The 16,932-nt window shown below is 38.2% G+C and overlaps 1 protein-coding gene across 6 annotated transcripts in view; it reads right to left on the bottom strand.

Moving 5' to 3' along the window:
* Window positions 1-12,862, bottom strand: part of SpdS (Spermidine Synthase) — a 28,714-nt gene extending 15,852 nt beyond the window's left edge. For 3 of the 6 annotated variants that reach the window (XR_002542381.2, XM_022059253.2, XM_022059256.2), the window contains exons 1-4: window positions 12,067-12,152; window positions 11,663-11,801; window positions 10,368-10,488; window positions 3,108-3,354 (exon numbers count right to left, since the gene is read on the bottom strand). Coding sequence is in view for 5 of the 6 variants with exons in the window: in XM_022059253.2 (XP_021914945.1) it covers window positions 3,108-3,354; window positions 10,368-10,488; window positions 11,663-11,793 (499 nt within the window). In the remaining variant the exon portion in view is untranslated. Of the gene's footprint in view, window positions 1-3,107; window positions 3,355-10,367; window positions 10,489-11,662; window positions 11,802-11,922; window positions 12,025-12,066; window positions 12,153-12,262 lie in introns of those variants that run through there. The other 3 variants (XM_022059254.2, XM_022059257.2, XM_022059255.2) reach the window with 3 other exon arrangements.
* Between the last annotated feature and the right edge of the window lie 4,070 nt (window positions 12,863-16,932).

Below are 16,932 nucleotides of genomic sequence, written 5' to 3'. Positions count from 1 at the left end.
ACTTACTTGGCCATGGGTTTTACATGGACTAGAGACTAAAATTGGCCAGTTCCACTGTGCACTGTTTGCTGGAAACAAAACCTCACAAGCACAGCTACAGCCCCGGTCAAGTTAAATCGACACGTCACTACTAACCACAGCCTTTGTCAAATAAAACGATTACTTCCAACGACTTATGGATTCACAAGGCAAACAACGTGAAGTTTTAAAAAAAAGTAACCATCGGTAAAAGGGCTCAAGACGCAAGCTATTTAGTAGCTGGGCTGGTTGCACACAAATGAAAAGTCACACTACTGCTGAACACCTAACAATGTCTCCTTGTAAAATAATAGTTAAAAGAGCTGATAGGCAATGAAACTGGAAGTGAAATTAACGTCCCTTTTTCCAATAATACTATTAGTATGCGCGTGGATGAAATGTCACACGACATTGAAGATGTCTTGTCTGAAATACTAGAAGATACTTTGTTCAAGTCGACGAGTCAATGGCCATAACAAGCTCAGCTTTTGGCATTCGTACGATTTCAAAGGGGAGGTGAAACAATGGAACTTTTGTTGTTGCAAAGAACTTTCAGGAACGACCAAAGGTCAAGACAGTTCAACACCTTGTCTTCTTATTTGGAATCCTGTGGTTTGTCATGCCGGTGTTGGAATTCGCACTGATGGTGCCCCCTCAATAATAAGATCAATGAAAGGCTGTTATATTCGTCAAAGTAGTCGGGATAGCTCAGTCAGTATAGTGACTAGCTACGGGCTGGACAACTGGGGTTCGATCCCCGACGAGGGCAGAGGATTTTTACTCTAGCCTCTACGTCCAGACTGGCTCTGGGGCCCACCCAGCCTCCCATCCAGTGGGTACCAGGGTCCTTTCACGGGCAGCCGGGGCGTGATGCTGACCACTCACCCCCATCTAGTGCCAAGGTGAAGGAATAATAGTAGCTATACCTCCACTCCCCACAAACGACCTACATGGCATGTAGTGGGATGGCTTTACTTGTTACATTCATCAAAGAAATAAAACACCCTGATGTCACAACGAACCACTGTTTCCTCCACCAAGAAGTTCTTTTTCAAAAACTATTGGAGAAGATTTTAAAACAAGTCCTTGATGTAGCTGTGAACATGTTCAATTTTATCAACCCTCTTAAGTCACGCATGTTTGCAAAGCTGTGTGAAAATATTCAAAAAGACCATGCGACTCTCCTTCAACACTCCGAGGCCAGATGGCTTTCAAGAGGGAAATTTTAACAAGGGTGTTTGAGCTGCAAGAGGAACTGCTGCTTTTCTTCAAAGATCATAATAAAGTCAGTTTTTCTAATTTTCTTGGATACAAAATGGCTATGAAACGAACCTACTTAGTAGATATTTATCAGCACTTAAAACACCTTGAACACCAGCATGTAGGGCCCAAAAGAAAATATTTTAATTTCCACAAAGTTCTTGCATCCAAAAATAAACTCCAGGTTTGAAAAAACACCCTTCAAGTGGAGATAATGCAATGTTTCTGTTCCTACTTCAGGTTCTGAGCCAGACAGATTATTATCAGTTATTTGGAATCACCGGCAGAAAACCTTTCCTTCTTTGTCATCAGAAATATATGACTTTTGTTGAGTTCTCACCAAATTCACAAAATTTACAGTCTGCAAGAAGAAGAACATCAACAACAACTGATTGAACTACAGTGTGATCAAACAATGATGATAACATTCAATGAATCATCACCTGTTATGTTTTGGATTTCAATAAGAAAATAGTATCCTGTGATCTCAGCAAAAGCAGTAAATGTCTTAGTTCAGTTTTCAACTTCTTACCTCTGTGAATAAGCTTTCTCACGTGTGATAAACATTCAAAGAAAAGAAATAAATAAATCGTCTGCTGTCTGTTGAGGAAAAACTGCGAGTGTGGTTGTCAAAAATTCAGCCAAGAATTCAACATTTGTACAAAGAGAAACAAGCCCAAGTGTCACACTGAAAGTAAAACTTACACTGACTTTGGAAGTGAACTTTATTTTGATTTTATACCTTAAAAAACAAACAAAAAAGACAGGAAAAATGCTTGTTTTCTTTCTAACTATGTAAGCTGACTTTATATGGAAGCCCCTTACAAATAAAGTTATGAAAAATTATTTTGGGGGTTCCTCCATGGAAAATAAATGTTGGGAAACACTTGCTGGGAAAGTAAAGAGCAGTGTATATATCAGCTCCTAATGGTCACTCTACACAACACAGACAAAGCCAATCTCAAAAACAACAGTTGTCTGCCCAACACTGATGCAGCAGATCGCCTGAGATTTGTGTACATTTATTTACTGTGAAACCTTCAAGTATTTTAACGAAGAGGAATGTTTTCTTGGTAAAACTATAACATAATCAGTGATTTCATCATTGGTAGCTTAGAATGAATCAGAGGGTTAAATTTAATTCGTGAGAAAGGTGATACAAAACCAAATAATGTTTCTGATCACCACAGATACAGCAAGGTTTGAAAAGGCAGAAAAATTTGGTATTCCAGACATGCAATGTTAGAGTGAAATTCAGATAATCTAGTTTTGGTGTAGCCTAAAACACCAAATGTAGCAAAACTGAATTTACATATCGGTCAATTAATTATTCCATCTCAGTTTCCATTACCATAATCTGAGAGATAACATGCCAAACATAAGTTCAAATCTCATAATTTTATATCTTGTGAATATCTGAAAACATAGATGACTGCAGTATGAATGAAACATAATTTAAATTAATGGGAACTTTGTTATTATTGCATTATCATTACAATGACTATCATCAGTACAGTTTTAAAACATTTAAATTCACAATATGTACATAAATATACAAGGAAGTTTAAGCCAGTAGATCAGTCATCATAAGGCATAAAATTCTTGTATCTTAAGTTTATTCTATCCACCTCAGTACATCAAAATATGACAGGATTCACTGTTGAAGATGGTTGCAGACTACCCTCTGTATGATAATGATTGTCATATTGCAGAATATCTTTAGATAAATTCAAAGTCATCCAGCTCATTAACAAACTTCAGGGAACACGTCATATTACTTCAGTTAACAGATTTCTTTGCTATAAAGAGAAAGAGATTTATATACATACCTACAGGATCTGAAGAGTCTGTGATAATGACATCAAACTCTTGCCGATGTTGTGCCATGAATCGAAATCCATCGCCAACATGAAGTGTAAGCTTCGGATTCGTCAACCCTGTACCCATGAATGGCAGGAACTTCTTGGATACTTCAAGAACATGAGAGTCAATCTCTACCTGCACAATGCTTTCTACACCAGGATGCTTGGCCACCTCCCTTGCCACTCCTCCATCACCACCACCTACTATCAGCACCTGAACATATATCAATTCATATTGTAACTAAGTTCATGCTCCATTATATAATGGGAATGCTGTTGCAAACAGCTCTACTGGAGGAGTAAGAAATCCATAGACTATTGGTACAGAAATTTCTTTAAAGGCACCTCACCAGATGTTTTAGTAAGCTGAACTGTTATTTTGGACACTGTCCTTTGTATTGGTTGTTAAAAACTGGAAACTAATCTATCTCCATCATCAGGTGCAGGTAGGTGCGAGGGGTGCCCACTCTGGTGGGTCCCTTAGAGCTAGTCTCCATCATCGGATACTTACTGAAGTCTACACTAAGGGACCTACAGTGAAAAGTTGGCAGGAGACAGAGAAAAACATATTTAGGTATGGTTGCCATCCCCCACCCCAATGTTAAGGAAGTATAAGAAAAGTTTAGACATATTTGGAACTAGTACAACACCGAAGTTTTCAAAACCAGCCACTCTTGGATACCCACTTCTGAATACTGGACTTGTCAGACATCCTCCAGGATACTGGGCATTGCATCTATAGCATACCCTGTGAATGCAACAACCAGAGCTACACTGGTAAAACAGGCAGAACATTAGGGTTGCATCTCAGAGAACACCAACATAATCTATGATAAATGTTAATGGAGAAATGTAAGTAAGCCCATGCCTACGATGAAGGGCACATATCATTTGAAAAGCCATGGTTCTACAAATCGAGCTGAACTACATATGGAGAAAATACAAATAACTGGCCCATATAACATGTGCAAACCAGCCGATAAGCCAATCCAGTATGGAAATTTTTCCTCAGCAAGATACAGGGAATTTTCGCTTAACCTCACATTCTAGTGCTGTGGCCATTTCAAGATTATTCCTTCAGAGTTCATCACATATCTTATGGGGGTCTTTCATACGTTTTACATGAGAGTCTGTCATATGTTCATTGCTGATGACTGGATGGTTTAAAGTTTTAACCTTTAAATGACAGGTATTTAAATCCCATTTAGCCAGGCAGCTGAAATATATTGGAATTTAAATGCTTCAAAGGGCACAAAATCAGGAAGTAGTGTAGACTGTGTAAGATTTGAGGTTTTCACAGCGGTGAGTATGAAGATTTCTGTCTTCTGGGTTGTTGCACCGTGTAGTCTGGTCGATGCTAACCAACGTTTCAGAGGTCATACTGACTCCGTCATCAGGGCGATGACGGAGGCAGTATGACCTCTGAAACGTTGGTTAGCATCGACCAGATAACACAACGCAACAACCCAGAAGACAGAAATCTTCAAATTAGACTATTCACTACAGTTTTTAGTCCATACTTTTAATAAAATGTAAGTTATTAGGAATGAACCAATTTTCTTCATGCTGTAGTTCCAAATAATCTGCCTAACAGCATAGTTTGCACATATTTTCCAATCTGACCCCATGTTTTCTTTTTCTTTTGGTTTATTCTTTTAAATATTTGAAACTGGATTAGCTAGAGATGCAGAAACATTTTAACACTGTACCATAATTTCAAAATGGCAAGTCTGTATATAGTGTAGTATTCTGGTGTGTTATGCAGATACCTGGGTTTTTCTTGTTGTCACTTTTCACACACTCAGTTCACCATCCATTTGCTGGAACATGTTTCAGTCTAATGTGGCCATCATCAAGTTTAATTCCCTGCCTTTGTGTCATTGCACTGGGGATCATATTTTCTCCCCCCAATGTCAAAAAATAATGATAAAGTAACATGTTAAAACATTTTAAATTAGTTAAAATGGTAAAAAGTTAATAATGTTAAAAATGTTTCTTAAAATGTATTTTGCACAGCTTTCTGATCTGTAAATAGAAAGTTTCAATTTCCTTGATATGATATGTAGTAGCAGAGTATTACATTACCTGAGTTTATGTGTTGTGTTGCATTGTTGTAGAATGATGTGGGGCATGGTGCACCTGTCTGTTTTATTGGGGATGGGGAGGTGTTATATGCAGATAATTCTTTCAGTTTTTCTATGCATCATTTTGAAGAGAGGATTATTGTGGTCAATATTAAATTCATTCAAATGTATTTCTTGTTTACTAGCTAGAAATATGCATTACATTTCTAAACTGTTCTGAAATATTCCTTTTCCGGTTTTCCTTATTATTGTAATTGTATTCTCTGTTTCCACATGTATGTCCAGTATCTGTGTCAAAAGTACCATTTTAACTAATTTAAAATGTTTTAACATAAAATTTTATTATTATTTCGACATTTAGGAGGAGAAAATATTCACAGTGGAATGACAAAAAAGCAGGGAATTGAACCTGATGATGATCACATTGGGACAAAACTTGTTCTTAGCAAATGGATGGTGAACTGAGCATGTAAACAGTGACAAACAAGAAACAACCAAGAAATCAGAATGACATTTCATGTGTCACAATAATATAAGTTTGCTTCTAAACAGCTTACAGCTGCAGATACCCAAGTGGTCAAGGTCTCGAGATAGATGTTTGTAGTGTTATAGTTTTTGGCAGTGCAGTAATGTAGCCACTTCACTAGTTGATTTTAGCAGGGATATATAAATCTGGTAATCCATAGAGGAAATGTGGTCTAACCAGTGCATATTTACAGTTGCACAAGTACTAGTTCAGTTTTGAGAACTTCATTTCAAATACAGAGGAAATTTCCAGGCTAAGACCATTGTGTCACTGCCTAGAGACAGACCCAAGTGTCATGAAATAGTTATTCATGAATAACAATCAAGAAACAGGAAGCAATTACCATTCATCTTTTATTACTTCTATAAGAATGACCCAGGCATTTCATGAGAGTATAAACTGTGAAGGGAGTGAGTTTCAAATGTTGAAGTCTCAAACGCAGTTTCCTTCTGAGTGAAAGATGACTTTGAAGAGGAGTCTTCAAAATAAAGACATTGCACAGGAACTAATTTTAAACTTTGAGTCTGATGCCCACATAAATAAGAACAAGTACATTTCTTGTATAGTCATGTCAGGTAGTGAAGAGCGTCCTTCAAATGTATGAATGGATGGTAATATCTGTCTTTTGTCTCTTCTACCAACATTTACAAAATTTCAAGAAAGAAGAGCACAAAATGCTCAGAGGTGAAGACTTTTTGTTCATGTGATGTGACAAGCATTTACACCATTAGGAGACACACTGGAAATGAATGAAAAAAAATTCTTTCACCTTCTGGACCTTTCAAATCTGAACAGCTTTATTCTCCTCACTTCTTGTGGTTTAAAATGTTCTCATTAATTTTCAAACAAGAAGGGGGGGGGGGGGGGGGTCTCAACTACAGATATCCCATGGGGAAGACCAAGTACTTCTACACTGGCCCTCAGAAGGAAGACAACTTAGGTGCCAAGTATGTTCTGTGAAAAACAGAGAAACATGGACAGCATTCAGATATTCAAATGCAATGAGGGATTATGTGTTAGTCCCTGCTTCAGGGTGTACCACACACACAACTGCATTTTTTAAGACTATCTGACATTATCCTACGAAAAGTGGAACACAAAATGTAGGTACTGTAATTACACTATTCCTTGCAGCAAGCCCTCAATGTAATTTGAATATAAAATGCAATAATCTAATACCAGAGTTGAAAATAACAACTGTAAATATGCATAATTATTTAGGATGTGAATTTCTGTGTCCAGGGCCAATATGGATTTGGTTATATTTTGTCTGTTAAATCTGCCTTTTAACATAAATTATCATAAAAATATTTGTTTTCCAAATACTTGCTTTATTTATAAGTATTAAATTTTATGAAAAAAAAAACGATTAATCAAACCAGGGAGGTTGAGATGGATGAGGCATGTAGCACACATGAGAAATATGAAAAACATACAAAACATTTGGCTTATTTTTTAATAATGTCACGACACAACAGGACAATAACATCCCATTCAGTCCCTTGCACTTACATGTTATGGGACATACATGTCCCTTTTGGACTTAAAAGTTAATTTTGTGCTTAGTGTCAGTTTCATGGTTTTTATATGAGACTACAAGGGTATTCTTATTCCATAATTCATAGTTTCTTCAGCAATTTTTATTAGGATATTGCTTATTTGGTTTCCCCACAGATTTTTGATGCTATAAATATGAATTACTTAGCTTGACTTCAGTTAGTGATGGAGACTAGCTCAGCCTAAGGGACCCACCAGAGTAGGCACCTCTCACTTGTACCTTCACCCAATGATGGAGACAGATCCAGTCTCTGAAACAAGTATTTTTAACAAACAACCAGGACAATGGACAATGTCCAAAATAATAGTCAAGCTTACTGCACGACCCCATTGTCAGAGCCCTTTAGACTTACCCAGATCTTTTAGTATTAATATTGTGAGAGCGTGAACTGGGTTGAGCTGGCTGAGCAATTGGTGGGATCTGGTGTTATTACTGTTAAATATTTACAGAGTTCTACTAGCACAGAAGTAAGTCAGTCTTCATGCCCAAGAAACTGTATGTCTCTCATTTCCAAACTGAAAATCTGGTAACCCTAATTAAAAGACGGCTCTATAGCTTTAGGGAGAATGAAATGGAGGCAGGAAACCATAAATATGTAACATTTTTGTGTAATAGTATATGATATGCAAGATATTGCGCATGTTCACTAATTTTAATTTTTAATTTTATATATCAGAATTTAAAAGTCTGTCAGAATTTTTTCTGGCCATTCTTTTGAATAAGAATTTCAGCAGCTCTTAAATTAACAAACTATTCACACTTTCTGAAAGCAGTTATTTATAGTTATATAGCTAGAGATAGTTCAGTGCTGTGTGCTTTTGACATTTTTGGGAAAAATGTGTTAAATTTATATTTATGTAATTGTAGTTTGCCACTGAAGAGATTTTATTTTTATTTAGTGTTTTGTCTGACGACAGGTCCATATGAACAGGATCCTTCCATCCTTTTCTCGGACTGGGACCTGTTCATATACGTTCTTGGCAGATGATCCAGAAGTGGTTTGCCATTGCCTTCTTCTGTGTGTGTGAATGGAGTAATTGTTGAGATGCCTCGGAAAAACCGGGTAAGCCCCCGGAGGAAAACTCCGTGTTGCCTAGACCACAGCCTTGCCCACACAAGTTATAATTTATATTACAAAAATAGGCAGATATTCCTTGTTTTATTTATGTGATATGTGAGCAGATGCCTTCAATGGTATAAATGCCAAATAGTAACCCCTAACTATTTCCTTTATTTAAATTTGTCATATTAACAAAACATGTTCATCCTGTGATAGACTACTAGTCTATCAGTTAATGATATGATCATAGAGCTGTTGTCTCAAGACAAACTTCTGCATGGACTTTTTCCATAGTTCATAAGTAATGGTTATACAGTCATCACTTAGATCACTTAGTCACCACAGCATCTGCTATGAATATAGGTGTACTCTGGGAAGACGAGACTGAAGAGGCTTTATGAAATAAGTCATACCAGTTACTAAGCTGACCACAAAATACATAAAACACTGTAAAAAAAATTAGACATATTTGAAGAACTAGACATAATCAGTATTAACCAAAAATTTAAAGTACAAAAACCATTGGGTTACCACATTAACAGAATACAAACTGACTTTCTACTAATTAATTATGTTGCAGGGACCTACCAGAACAAGGAAGAAAGGTCTGAATGGGTCAAGAGGTAACGTTACTCCATGACTCATGATGATTATAAGCAAATATGCCAAATGATTGTTTATTCAAAACACTGCATTTTCCTTGATACTCAAATACCAACTATCTCATAATACAGTGTGTCCACAAAGTCCCTTCGGGGTTTTGAAAAATTCTGGCACACAAACAAATTGAGCTAGTCACATGCGGTTTGCGGCAGATTACGTTGAAACTCTGGAAGTTGAAACCTGGTGATGGCATAGCACATCAACATTACACAGAAGAAATGCTCGACCGCATTGACCTTGATGTGGACTTCTTGAAAAAAATCATGTACACAGACGAGGCAACATTTCATGACCCAGGTAAAGTTCACAGGCATAATGTGCGCATATGGGGCACTGAAAACCCACATGTTAGGGAGCACATACGCGATAGTCCAAAAGCGAACGTGTGGTGTGGTGTAATGCATGACAAGGTTATTGGACCCTTCTTTTTTCAAGAGCAGACGATCAACACCTATCTGGACATGCTGGAACTGTACGCAGTACCACAAAGTGAGCACTTACAGCCACACATAATTCTGAAACAAGATGGTGCTCCACCTCATTGGGGTCTACAGGTACGCACGTACCTAGACAGGACATTTCCAGGAAGATGGATCGGCAGAGACAGTCCAATGCCTTGGCCTCCACGTTCACCAGACATAACACCACTAGATTTTTTCCTGTGGGGTTATGTCAAGAGCAATGTGTTCCAAACACCAGTTAACGGACTTGATGACCTGAAGACCTGTATCAGGAATGTGATCTCGGCTATTCCAGCTGACATGCTCCAGAACATGGCAAGAGCTCAAATATCATTTGGACATTCTCCGTGCTACCAAGGGAGCCCACATCGAGGTCTACTGAAGTCAGTAAAAAACTTCCAGAGTTTCACTGTAATCTGCCGCAAACCGCATGTGGCTAGATCAATTTGTTTGCGTGCCACAATTTTTCAAAACCCGGAAGGGACTTTGTGGACAGACTGTATATCAGACTTCAATGGATTCTAGTTACTGTTTCTTGCTCAGGAAAAGAGCTTTGACCTTGATAGTACAGATCCTTGCAGAAGTCTGAAGGTTGTAAATCTGCGGCTGGAAACTGATATATTCCATCTGAGAAATCATTATCCTGTATTAGATCAAGTTCTGTATACAAGTTACATGAATTTAATTTTCTTTCTCTGTTGATGGTATAAACTCAAAACATTCGTGCTGTAGTCCAGTTGAGTTCCGTGGGCAAATTAATAATTAAACTAAATTTTCTTTTTTCTCCCTAATGTTTTTGACGAGGTACATTTGGTTCCTCCACATCTGCCTGCACTGCTAAGGTAAAAACTTTTCCTTTGAGTAACTGACAATACCTTTTTTGGTAAGGGATGACTGCAGAGTGGCAGAAAAGATATCATTTCCTGATAAGCAAACTCATCTGATTCAGTGCACTGAATAATTCCATCCAATATCAGTGCTCGGCCATGAGATTTTCTGTAACAAATATAATGGCTCCATGGATAAAAGAATACATAATTGTATCTCAAATGAAAATTATTATTATTTTGTACCAAATGTTTCCTCCTCAAGTAGAATACCACCAATGACAATAACTGGTTAATGAATAAAGGCAGTACCAAACTTGCTCTGTAGCAGTATTATAATTAGCAGGACAACAATATTATAAATTCTTTTGTTTGGATGGCAAAGTTTCAGTTTTCTACTTACAAGTCTTTCTGTACAATGATAAAGAAATGTACTCCTTAGTGAAATACACAGTGTAGAGGTCAGCAGGATGATGTCTAGGGATCAATGGGTCATAATGGGGCATTAGTTATTGTCACTCATGTTTCCTTATGTAAATTAACAGCTATTATCAATCTGCAATAATTGTGTGGGCTAAGCAATAAAGATGAATGCTGTCAGTGGCAGGAGACCTGAAAATAGTATGATTAGTTTGACTCTCACTTTTGTGCTCACAACCACATGCTCTCACTGTGTATGAAACTTAACTGCACATTTATCATTCTGTGACATATATACTTATGGTGGTTCTAACATCAATATCAACATTAAAAAACTGGAAAATGTTTCACATATGTTATGGGAGTGTGGCTTTTTGTCTTCCTGCCTCTAATCTACCTATGAAAATATTTAAAACACAAAACTATATTCTTACTGGTTGTTTTGTAGGTGTGTGAAATTTGGTCTTCACCTTCATGGAAAAACAGACTGTGAGCTTCTAAGAACAGTGTTCTTTGAAATAATATTGCGACCTTTGAGAGAGGATGTAACATGAGACTACAGAAAACTTTTTTTTGAGGACCTACATAATTTGTACTCCTCAAAATTTGGACAGTAAAATTAGGATAAGCTGGACATGTAATTTTAGTATTATAAGTATGTCTGTTGGGTTAAACAAAGGTCTATGTTTGTTGGATGTTCAGTGCAATATTTGTTAGCAAACCATCTGAATGAAGCTTATAGACCATACTCTGTTGACCTCTGTTCTAGGCCATTAATTTAGTTAGAAAACTGTATAGGTTCCTAGGTATAGTTTAAAAGCTGCCCTAAGTTTCTGAACCCCTCACCAACTCACGTTCTGCAGAATATTTGCTTTCCAGTTCTAACTTATTCATAATAAAAATATTCACAATAATACCCTTACGTTTGCAGTACGAGAATGTCCTGAAAATCCGACTTTTCGGAATGTAAAACCTCATTGACTTCCAGGGAGAGGCTTATTCCAGGCCATAAGGAGCTCAGCTCACTGAACCATCCTTCCTTCATACCATTCATTACTTGGGCTGCGAAATGTAATGTGTTACATTCAGTAAATATATTCTTTAACGTTACAGTTATAAAGAAAATACGACTGTTTAATAGTTAAGTGGTGCAAACGTTACTATTTATATGAAATTTCTGTACATTTAAATCACTTCATTTTATAACCGACTTCAAAATTTATTCGTATAAACAACGGAATTTAGGTTTCGCTTTGTATAATACCAATCGGTAAACACAAAATATACTACAAATTAATATTTATACGTCAACACTATTGCTACTAACCTTTGCCACGTGTAAACGCACACAGCTGTTTCCCAGCTGGTTCTGCCAAAGAACATAAACTATCACAGATGTACAATCAGTCATTCCCCCAACCCTTGGGTTCGCTTCGCAATCCCATCTCAGCGGCTCCCATTCTTTTCCCAATTTCCATTGTTTTCCTTTATATTTTCCCCTTCCTTTCTTTCACAGTACGTACCTTTCAGAGTTGCAAAGTGTTAATGAACCACATGGCTCACATACTTCACATATGACACCTATTAATAACGTTTTAGTACCATCGGCCATATTTATATACATAGTAACATTACTCCTCAAGACTCCTCGTCTTATATTCTTTGCCTTTCTGTATGATCTTTATTCACATCAACCCACGTACTCGTTTTGAGTTTCTTTCATATTCTGAACACAGCGCAGTTCTAACAGTCTCATGATTTCATTCTCCGTACCTTCGCTGATATTTGCTCTGTTTCTGTCGCTTTTCTTGTGTATTCATAATTGTTAAACTATTGATGTCATTACAACAGTGTTAAAGTAAGACGATGGTTATCTTCTGGGTTGTTGCGCCGTGTAATCCAGTAGACGTTTATCGACGTTCTAGAATTGTCTGCTGTCTCCAACGACAAAACAAAAAGAATCCATCTTAGTGCTCGCCGCCGTGAGATCCTCAAATCTCAGTCAGTGTCAGAATATTTTGTAATAAAATTGGCAGAGCCACCTACCAACACAATTATGCACAACCACTGCAGTGACAAAACCACTGCAGTGACAAAACCACTTTCTGGCAGATATATTCACATACCGAAACTACTGTCCACAGATGACGAGAAAAACCCAGCTGGCGGAAGTCGTTTCTGGTGCGGTGCGGGGGGAATGTTACTTATCAGCTGGACTAGAGGGCTGCTATTGGTGGGAAGTGTGATACATCAGAGTTTTACGCTACTACACACAGACTGAAAATATCAAGCCGTTATGTGTAGCGTGTAGTGAGTGCATCTCTAATGTGTTCTGCGGGTGTTGCGATAATATTCTAGATTAAATCACTGTGCCACTGTGAGGTAATCTTAAAGCTGTACCCATTAGAACACATGAAAGCCTGTCGTCTGTTGTTCGTTCAGTGGTTGTGGAACGAATGCTTTTAGGATCGGTCGTCACTCACCGCGAAATCTTGCGCATGCGCGTATATCGAGTTCTTAGCAGGGATTTTCTCCTGATATGTGGACTGTAGCTCATGCGGCGCTCTGACGTGGCTACGCAGCACTATAATGCATTTTGGTATTCTGTATATTTCAGCGCAAGGGAAGAATATCTGGAATTGTTCTGTCTTCTGTCGCGTTTTTCAGCCGAAATAGTGCTCTCATATGTTATGAGCATGCTAACTATGCGTTCTATCATGTAATAACTCTTGAACGGCTGTACAGATTTTCATGAAATTATGTGACCACATCATCATTATCAATGTCATGGGTAGATTTATTTGTAATATGCCACTACATTTGTATATAATATGTGAAATCTTTATAATAGTATGATTTGTACTTGTATAATATGTATTGTAATATGACATTCCACATTCTGTTGTCATCCGACTAGCTTATGTTTCCATGAAATGTTACTAAGATATGTGTATCATAGTTGACGCTATCGCCCCTGATAACGTCATCCGTTTTCCAACTCGAGAGTTGAATGGATTTCCGTGAAATCTGGCTTCTACGTTTTGCCATTGGAGACTATCTCAAATTCGAATTTTCTGTTTTAATTTCCAACAATCGGTACTAAAAACGTGACCGTTGCTTGAACTTATCAGGTAGGACGATGATCCTCTGTTATGATGGCAGTAAAATCATTCTGTTTTTTGTCAAAAACAGTTTTATCTTTTCATGCCACCAATGACCACGTGTCGTGTTTGGTTACAGGCTGCTTGGCCATCAATGACAATATGAACTATCTGTCACTGCCCCAGTTACTTATCATAATAATCGAAAGAGGCTCGAATAGGTTTCAATTTTAGAGACAGATAAAGATAATGAAAGTGTGGACATCAACAGGGAGTGGGAAATTTTCAGCCAAAGAGAAACTTGGATACTACAGGAGAAAGCAAAATAAATCATGGTTAGATGAAGAATGTTCAAAATTAATACAACGAAGGAAGGAAATAAAACTCCACTGGTTGCAGAACCCAAGAGAAACGAATATAGATAATTCATTTAACGTGAGACGTAAAGCTAGTAGAACCTTTAGGAATAAGAAAAGGGAATACCTGAAGGGCAAAATTATTATACTTGGTGGCAAATAGTAAGGACAAAAATATCAGAGACCTGCACAGAGGCACTAATAATTTTAAGAAAGTATATCAACCTCATACTAATTTGGTAAACGATGATTATGGCAATTTACTTACAAATCCAATCAAAATTTTGAATAAGTGGAAACATTTCTTTAAACAGCTCTTAAATGTTCATGAGACTGATAATGTTAGATTGATTAAAATACATACAGCTGAACTGTTAGTGCCAGAACTTAGTTTAGATGAAGTTTAACTAGCCATTGGGAAGTTGAAAAGTTATAAATCTCCAGGTATTGATCAAATTCCAGTAGAATTAATTAAAGCAGGTGGCAAGAGTTTGCATATGAAGATCCATAAGCTTATTCAATTAATTTGGGATAAGAAAGAAATGGGGGACAAGACTGGGTGTGGTAATTACTGAGGGAATTCTCTGCTATCAACCTCGTAAAAAATTCTATCAAACATTCTTCTGTCGAGATGAACTCCATATATGAATGAAATAATCGGGGATCATCAGTGTTGGTTCAGACGAAACAGATCAACAATTGATCAGATCTTTTGCATCCGTCAGATACTAGGGAAAAAATAGGAGTACTGTGGGACCTTACATCAATTATTTACAGATTTAAAAAAGATCTATGACTCTCTAAAGAGAAAACTGCTGTTCAATATTCTTATTGAATTTGGTACACTAAAGAAGTTGTGTGTCTAACAAAAATATGCTTAAATGAAACCTGTAGCAAAATTCGTATAGCTAAATATTTATTTGAGTCATTTACCATCAAGAATGGTCTGAAACTAGGAGATGCTTTGTCCCCCTTGCCCTTTAACTTTGCGCTACAATACGCCATCAGGAAAGTCCAAGATAGGCAGAAGGGTTTGCAATTGAATGAGGTACATCAGTTGTTTGCATTTGCTGAAGATGTTAATTTATAGGCTGACGATATGAATACAATAAAGAGGAATGCAGAAGTTTTACTAGAGGCTAGTAGACAGGTGGGGCTAGAAGTAAATCCAGAAAATAAAATAAGTACATGTTAGTATCTCATCAGCAGACAGGAGGATAGAATTATCTTTCGGTGGTAAATAAATCCTTTGAAAGTGTGATTAAGTTCAAATACTTGGGAACAACATTAACAAATCAAAATGATACTCTTGAGGAAGTTAGGAGGAGACTAAATTCCGGAAATGCCTGCTACTTTTCAGTTAAAAATATTTTATCTTCTCGTCTGATTTCTACGAACCTGAAAATTACAGCATACAAAACATTAATTTTGCCTCTTGTTTTGTATGGGTGCGAAACACGGTGTCTCACTCTGAGGGAGGAACATAAATTGCAGGTGTTTGAGAATAGGGTGTTGAGAAGGTTATTTGGGCTGTGAGAGAAGACGGTGGGGTATGGAGAAAACTGAATAATGAACGTAACAATTTTTACTCTTCCCCCAGTATTGTCAGGGTAATTAAGACAGGAAAAGTGAGATGGGCAGGGCATGTGGCGCACATGGATGGGACAAGAGGTGGTTTGGAAGCCTGGCGGAAGAGACCGCGGGAGAGACCTAGACGTAGATGGGAGGATAATCTCAGGATCTGTGGGAGATAGTAGTTGAAGGAGACTGGATTTTGTTGGCCCAGGACAGGGTCCGGTGGAGGGCTTTGGTTAATTCGACGATGAACCTTCGGGTTCTGTAAACCATCTAGTTAGTTAGTTAGTCATCGAAAAAGGCGCAATGAATACTTCTGAAACCATGGCAACTCATTTGGTTAATGGTTGACAAGCCACGTAATCTTCTGAACCAATAACAAAGCAGATAGACCATTTGTTTCTATAAATCGGCGCGGTTTTCCTGAACGTGGCTAAAGCCTGCGACGCGGTTTGGGTCGAAGGCCTCCTCTACAAGGTAACTGTCCTCAACTTCCCGTTCTACCTGGTGAAAGCCACCTCATCTTACATTGCTTGCCAGACATTCCAAACGTCCTTCCAGTCGGCCACATCCACAAGTCGTGCCATGCGAGCCGGAGTTATTCAGGGCGGACTTGTCTCCCCTGTGCTCTTCAGTAGGTATGTCAACGACACATCCCTAGTCCGACGCTTCTCGTCGGTTATGTGGAGGCTTACCTCGGTAGACTGGAGCTCTGGCTCAGGGCCTGGAGGATTGCTATCAACGTCTCGAAGAGCACCGCGGTTCTCTTCGTTAAGTCCGCGAGACGCACCCAAAAGCCCAGAGTAGTGCAGTTTCTCGGACACCCGATACAATGGGTCAAAACAGCGCGGTGTCAGGGGGGGGTCACCCTTGATACCGGGCTTACCTGGTCGGCGTTCGACAACCAGGCAGGAAAGTAGGCGGCGCAACGATTGTGTGTGCTAGGCCCGCTCCTTAATAGGAGAAGTGGCCTGTCCATAAGAAACTGTGTGCTGCTCTATAAGCAGCTCATACCTCATAAGATGGATTACGCATGCCTGATCTGGAGGTTAGCTGCCAGCAGCCATGTCAGGAAGCTGCAAGTGTTGCAATCCAAGTGTCTTCGCATTGCGACTAACGCGAATTGGTACGTTAATAACAGACAAAGTCACGAGGAATTGA

The sequence above is a fragment of the Zootermopsis nevadensis genome, unplaced genomic scaffold (assembly GCF_977971745.1).
Source record: "Zootermopsis nevadensis isolate Lab colony 2312 unplaced genomic scaffold, Znev_1.0 Znev_ptg000006l, whole genome shotgun sequence".
NCBI classification, from domain to species: Eukaryota; Metazoa; Arthropoda; class Insecta; order Blattodea; family Termopsidae; genus Zootermopsis; species Zootermopsis nevadensis.
The sequence above is the reverse complement of the archived record's forward strand: the minus strand, read 5'-3'. Positions and strand labels throughout refer to the sequence as shown.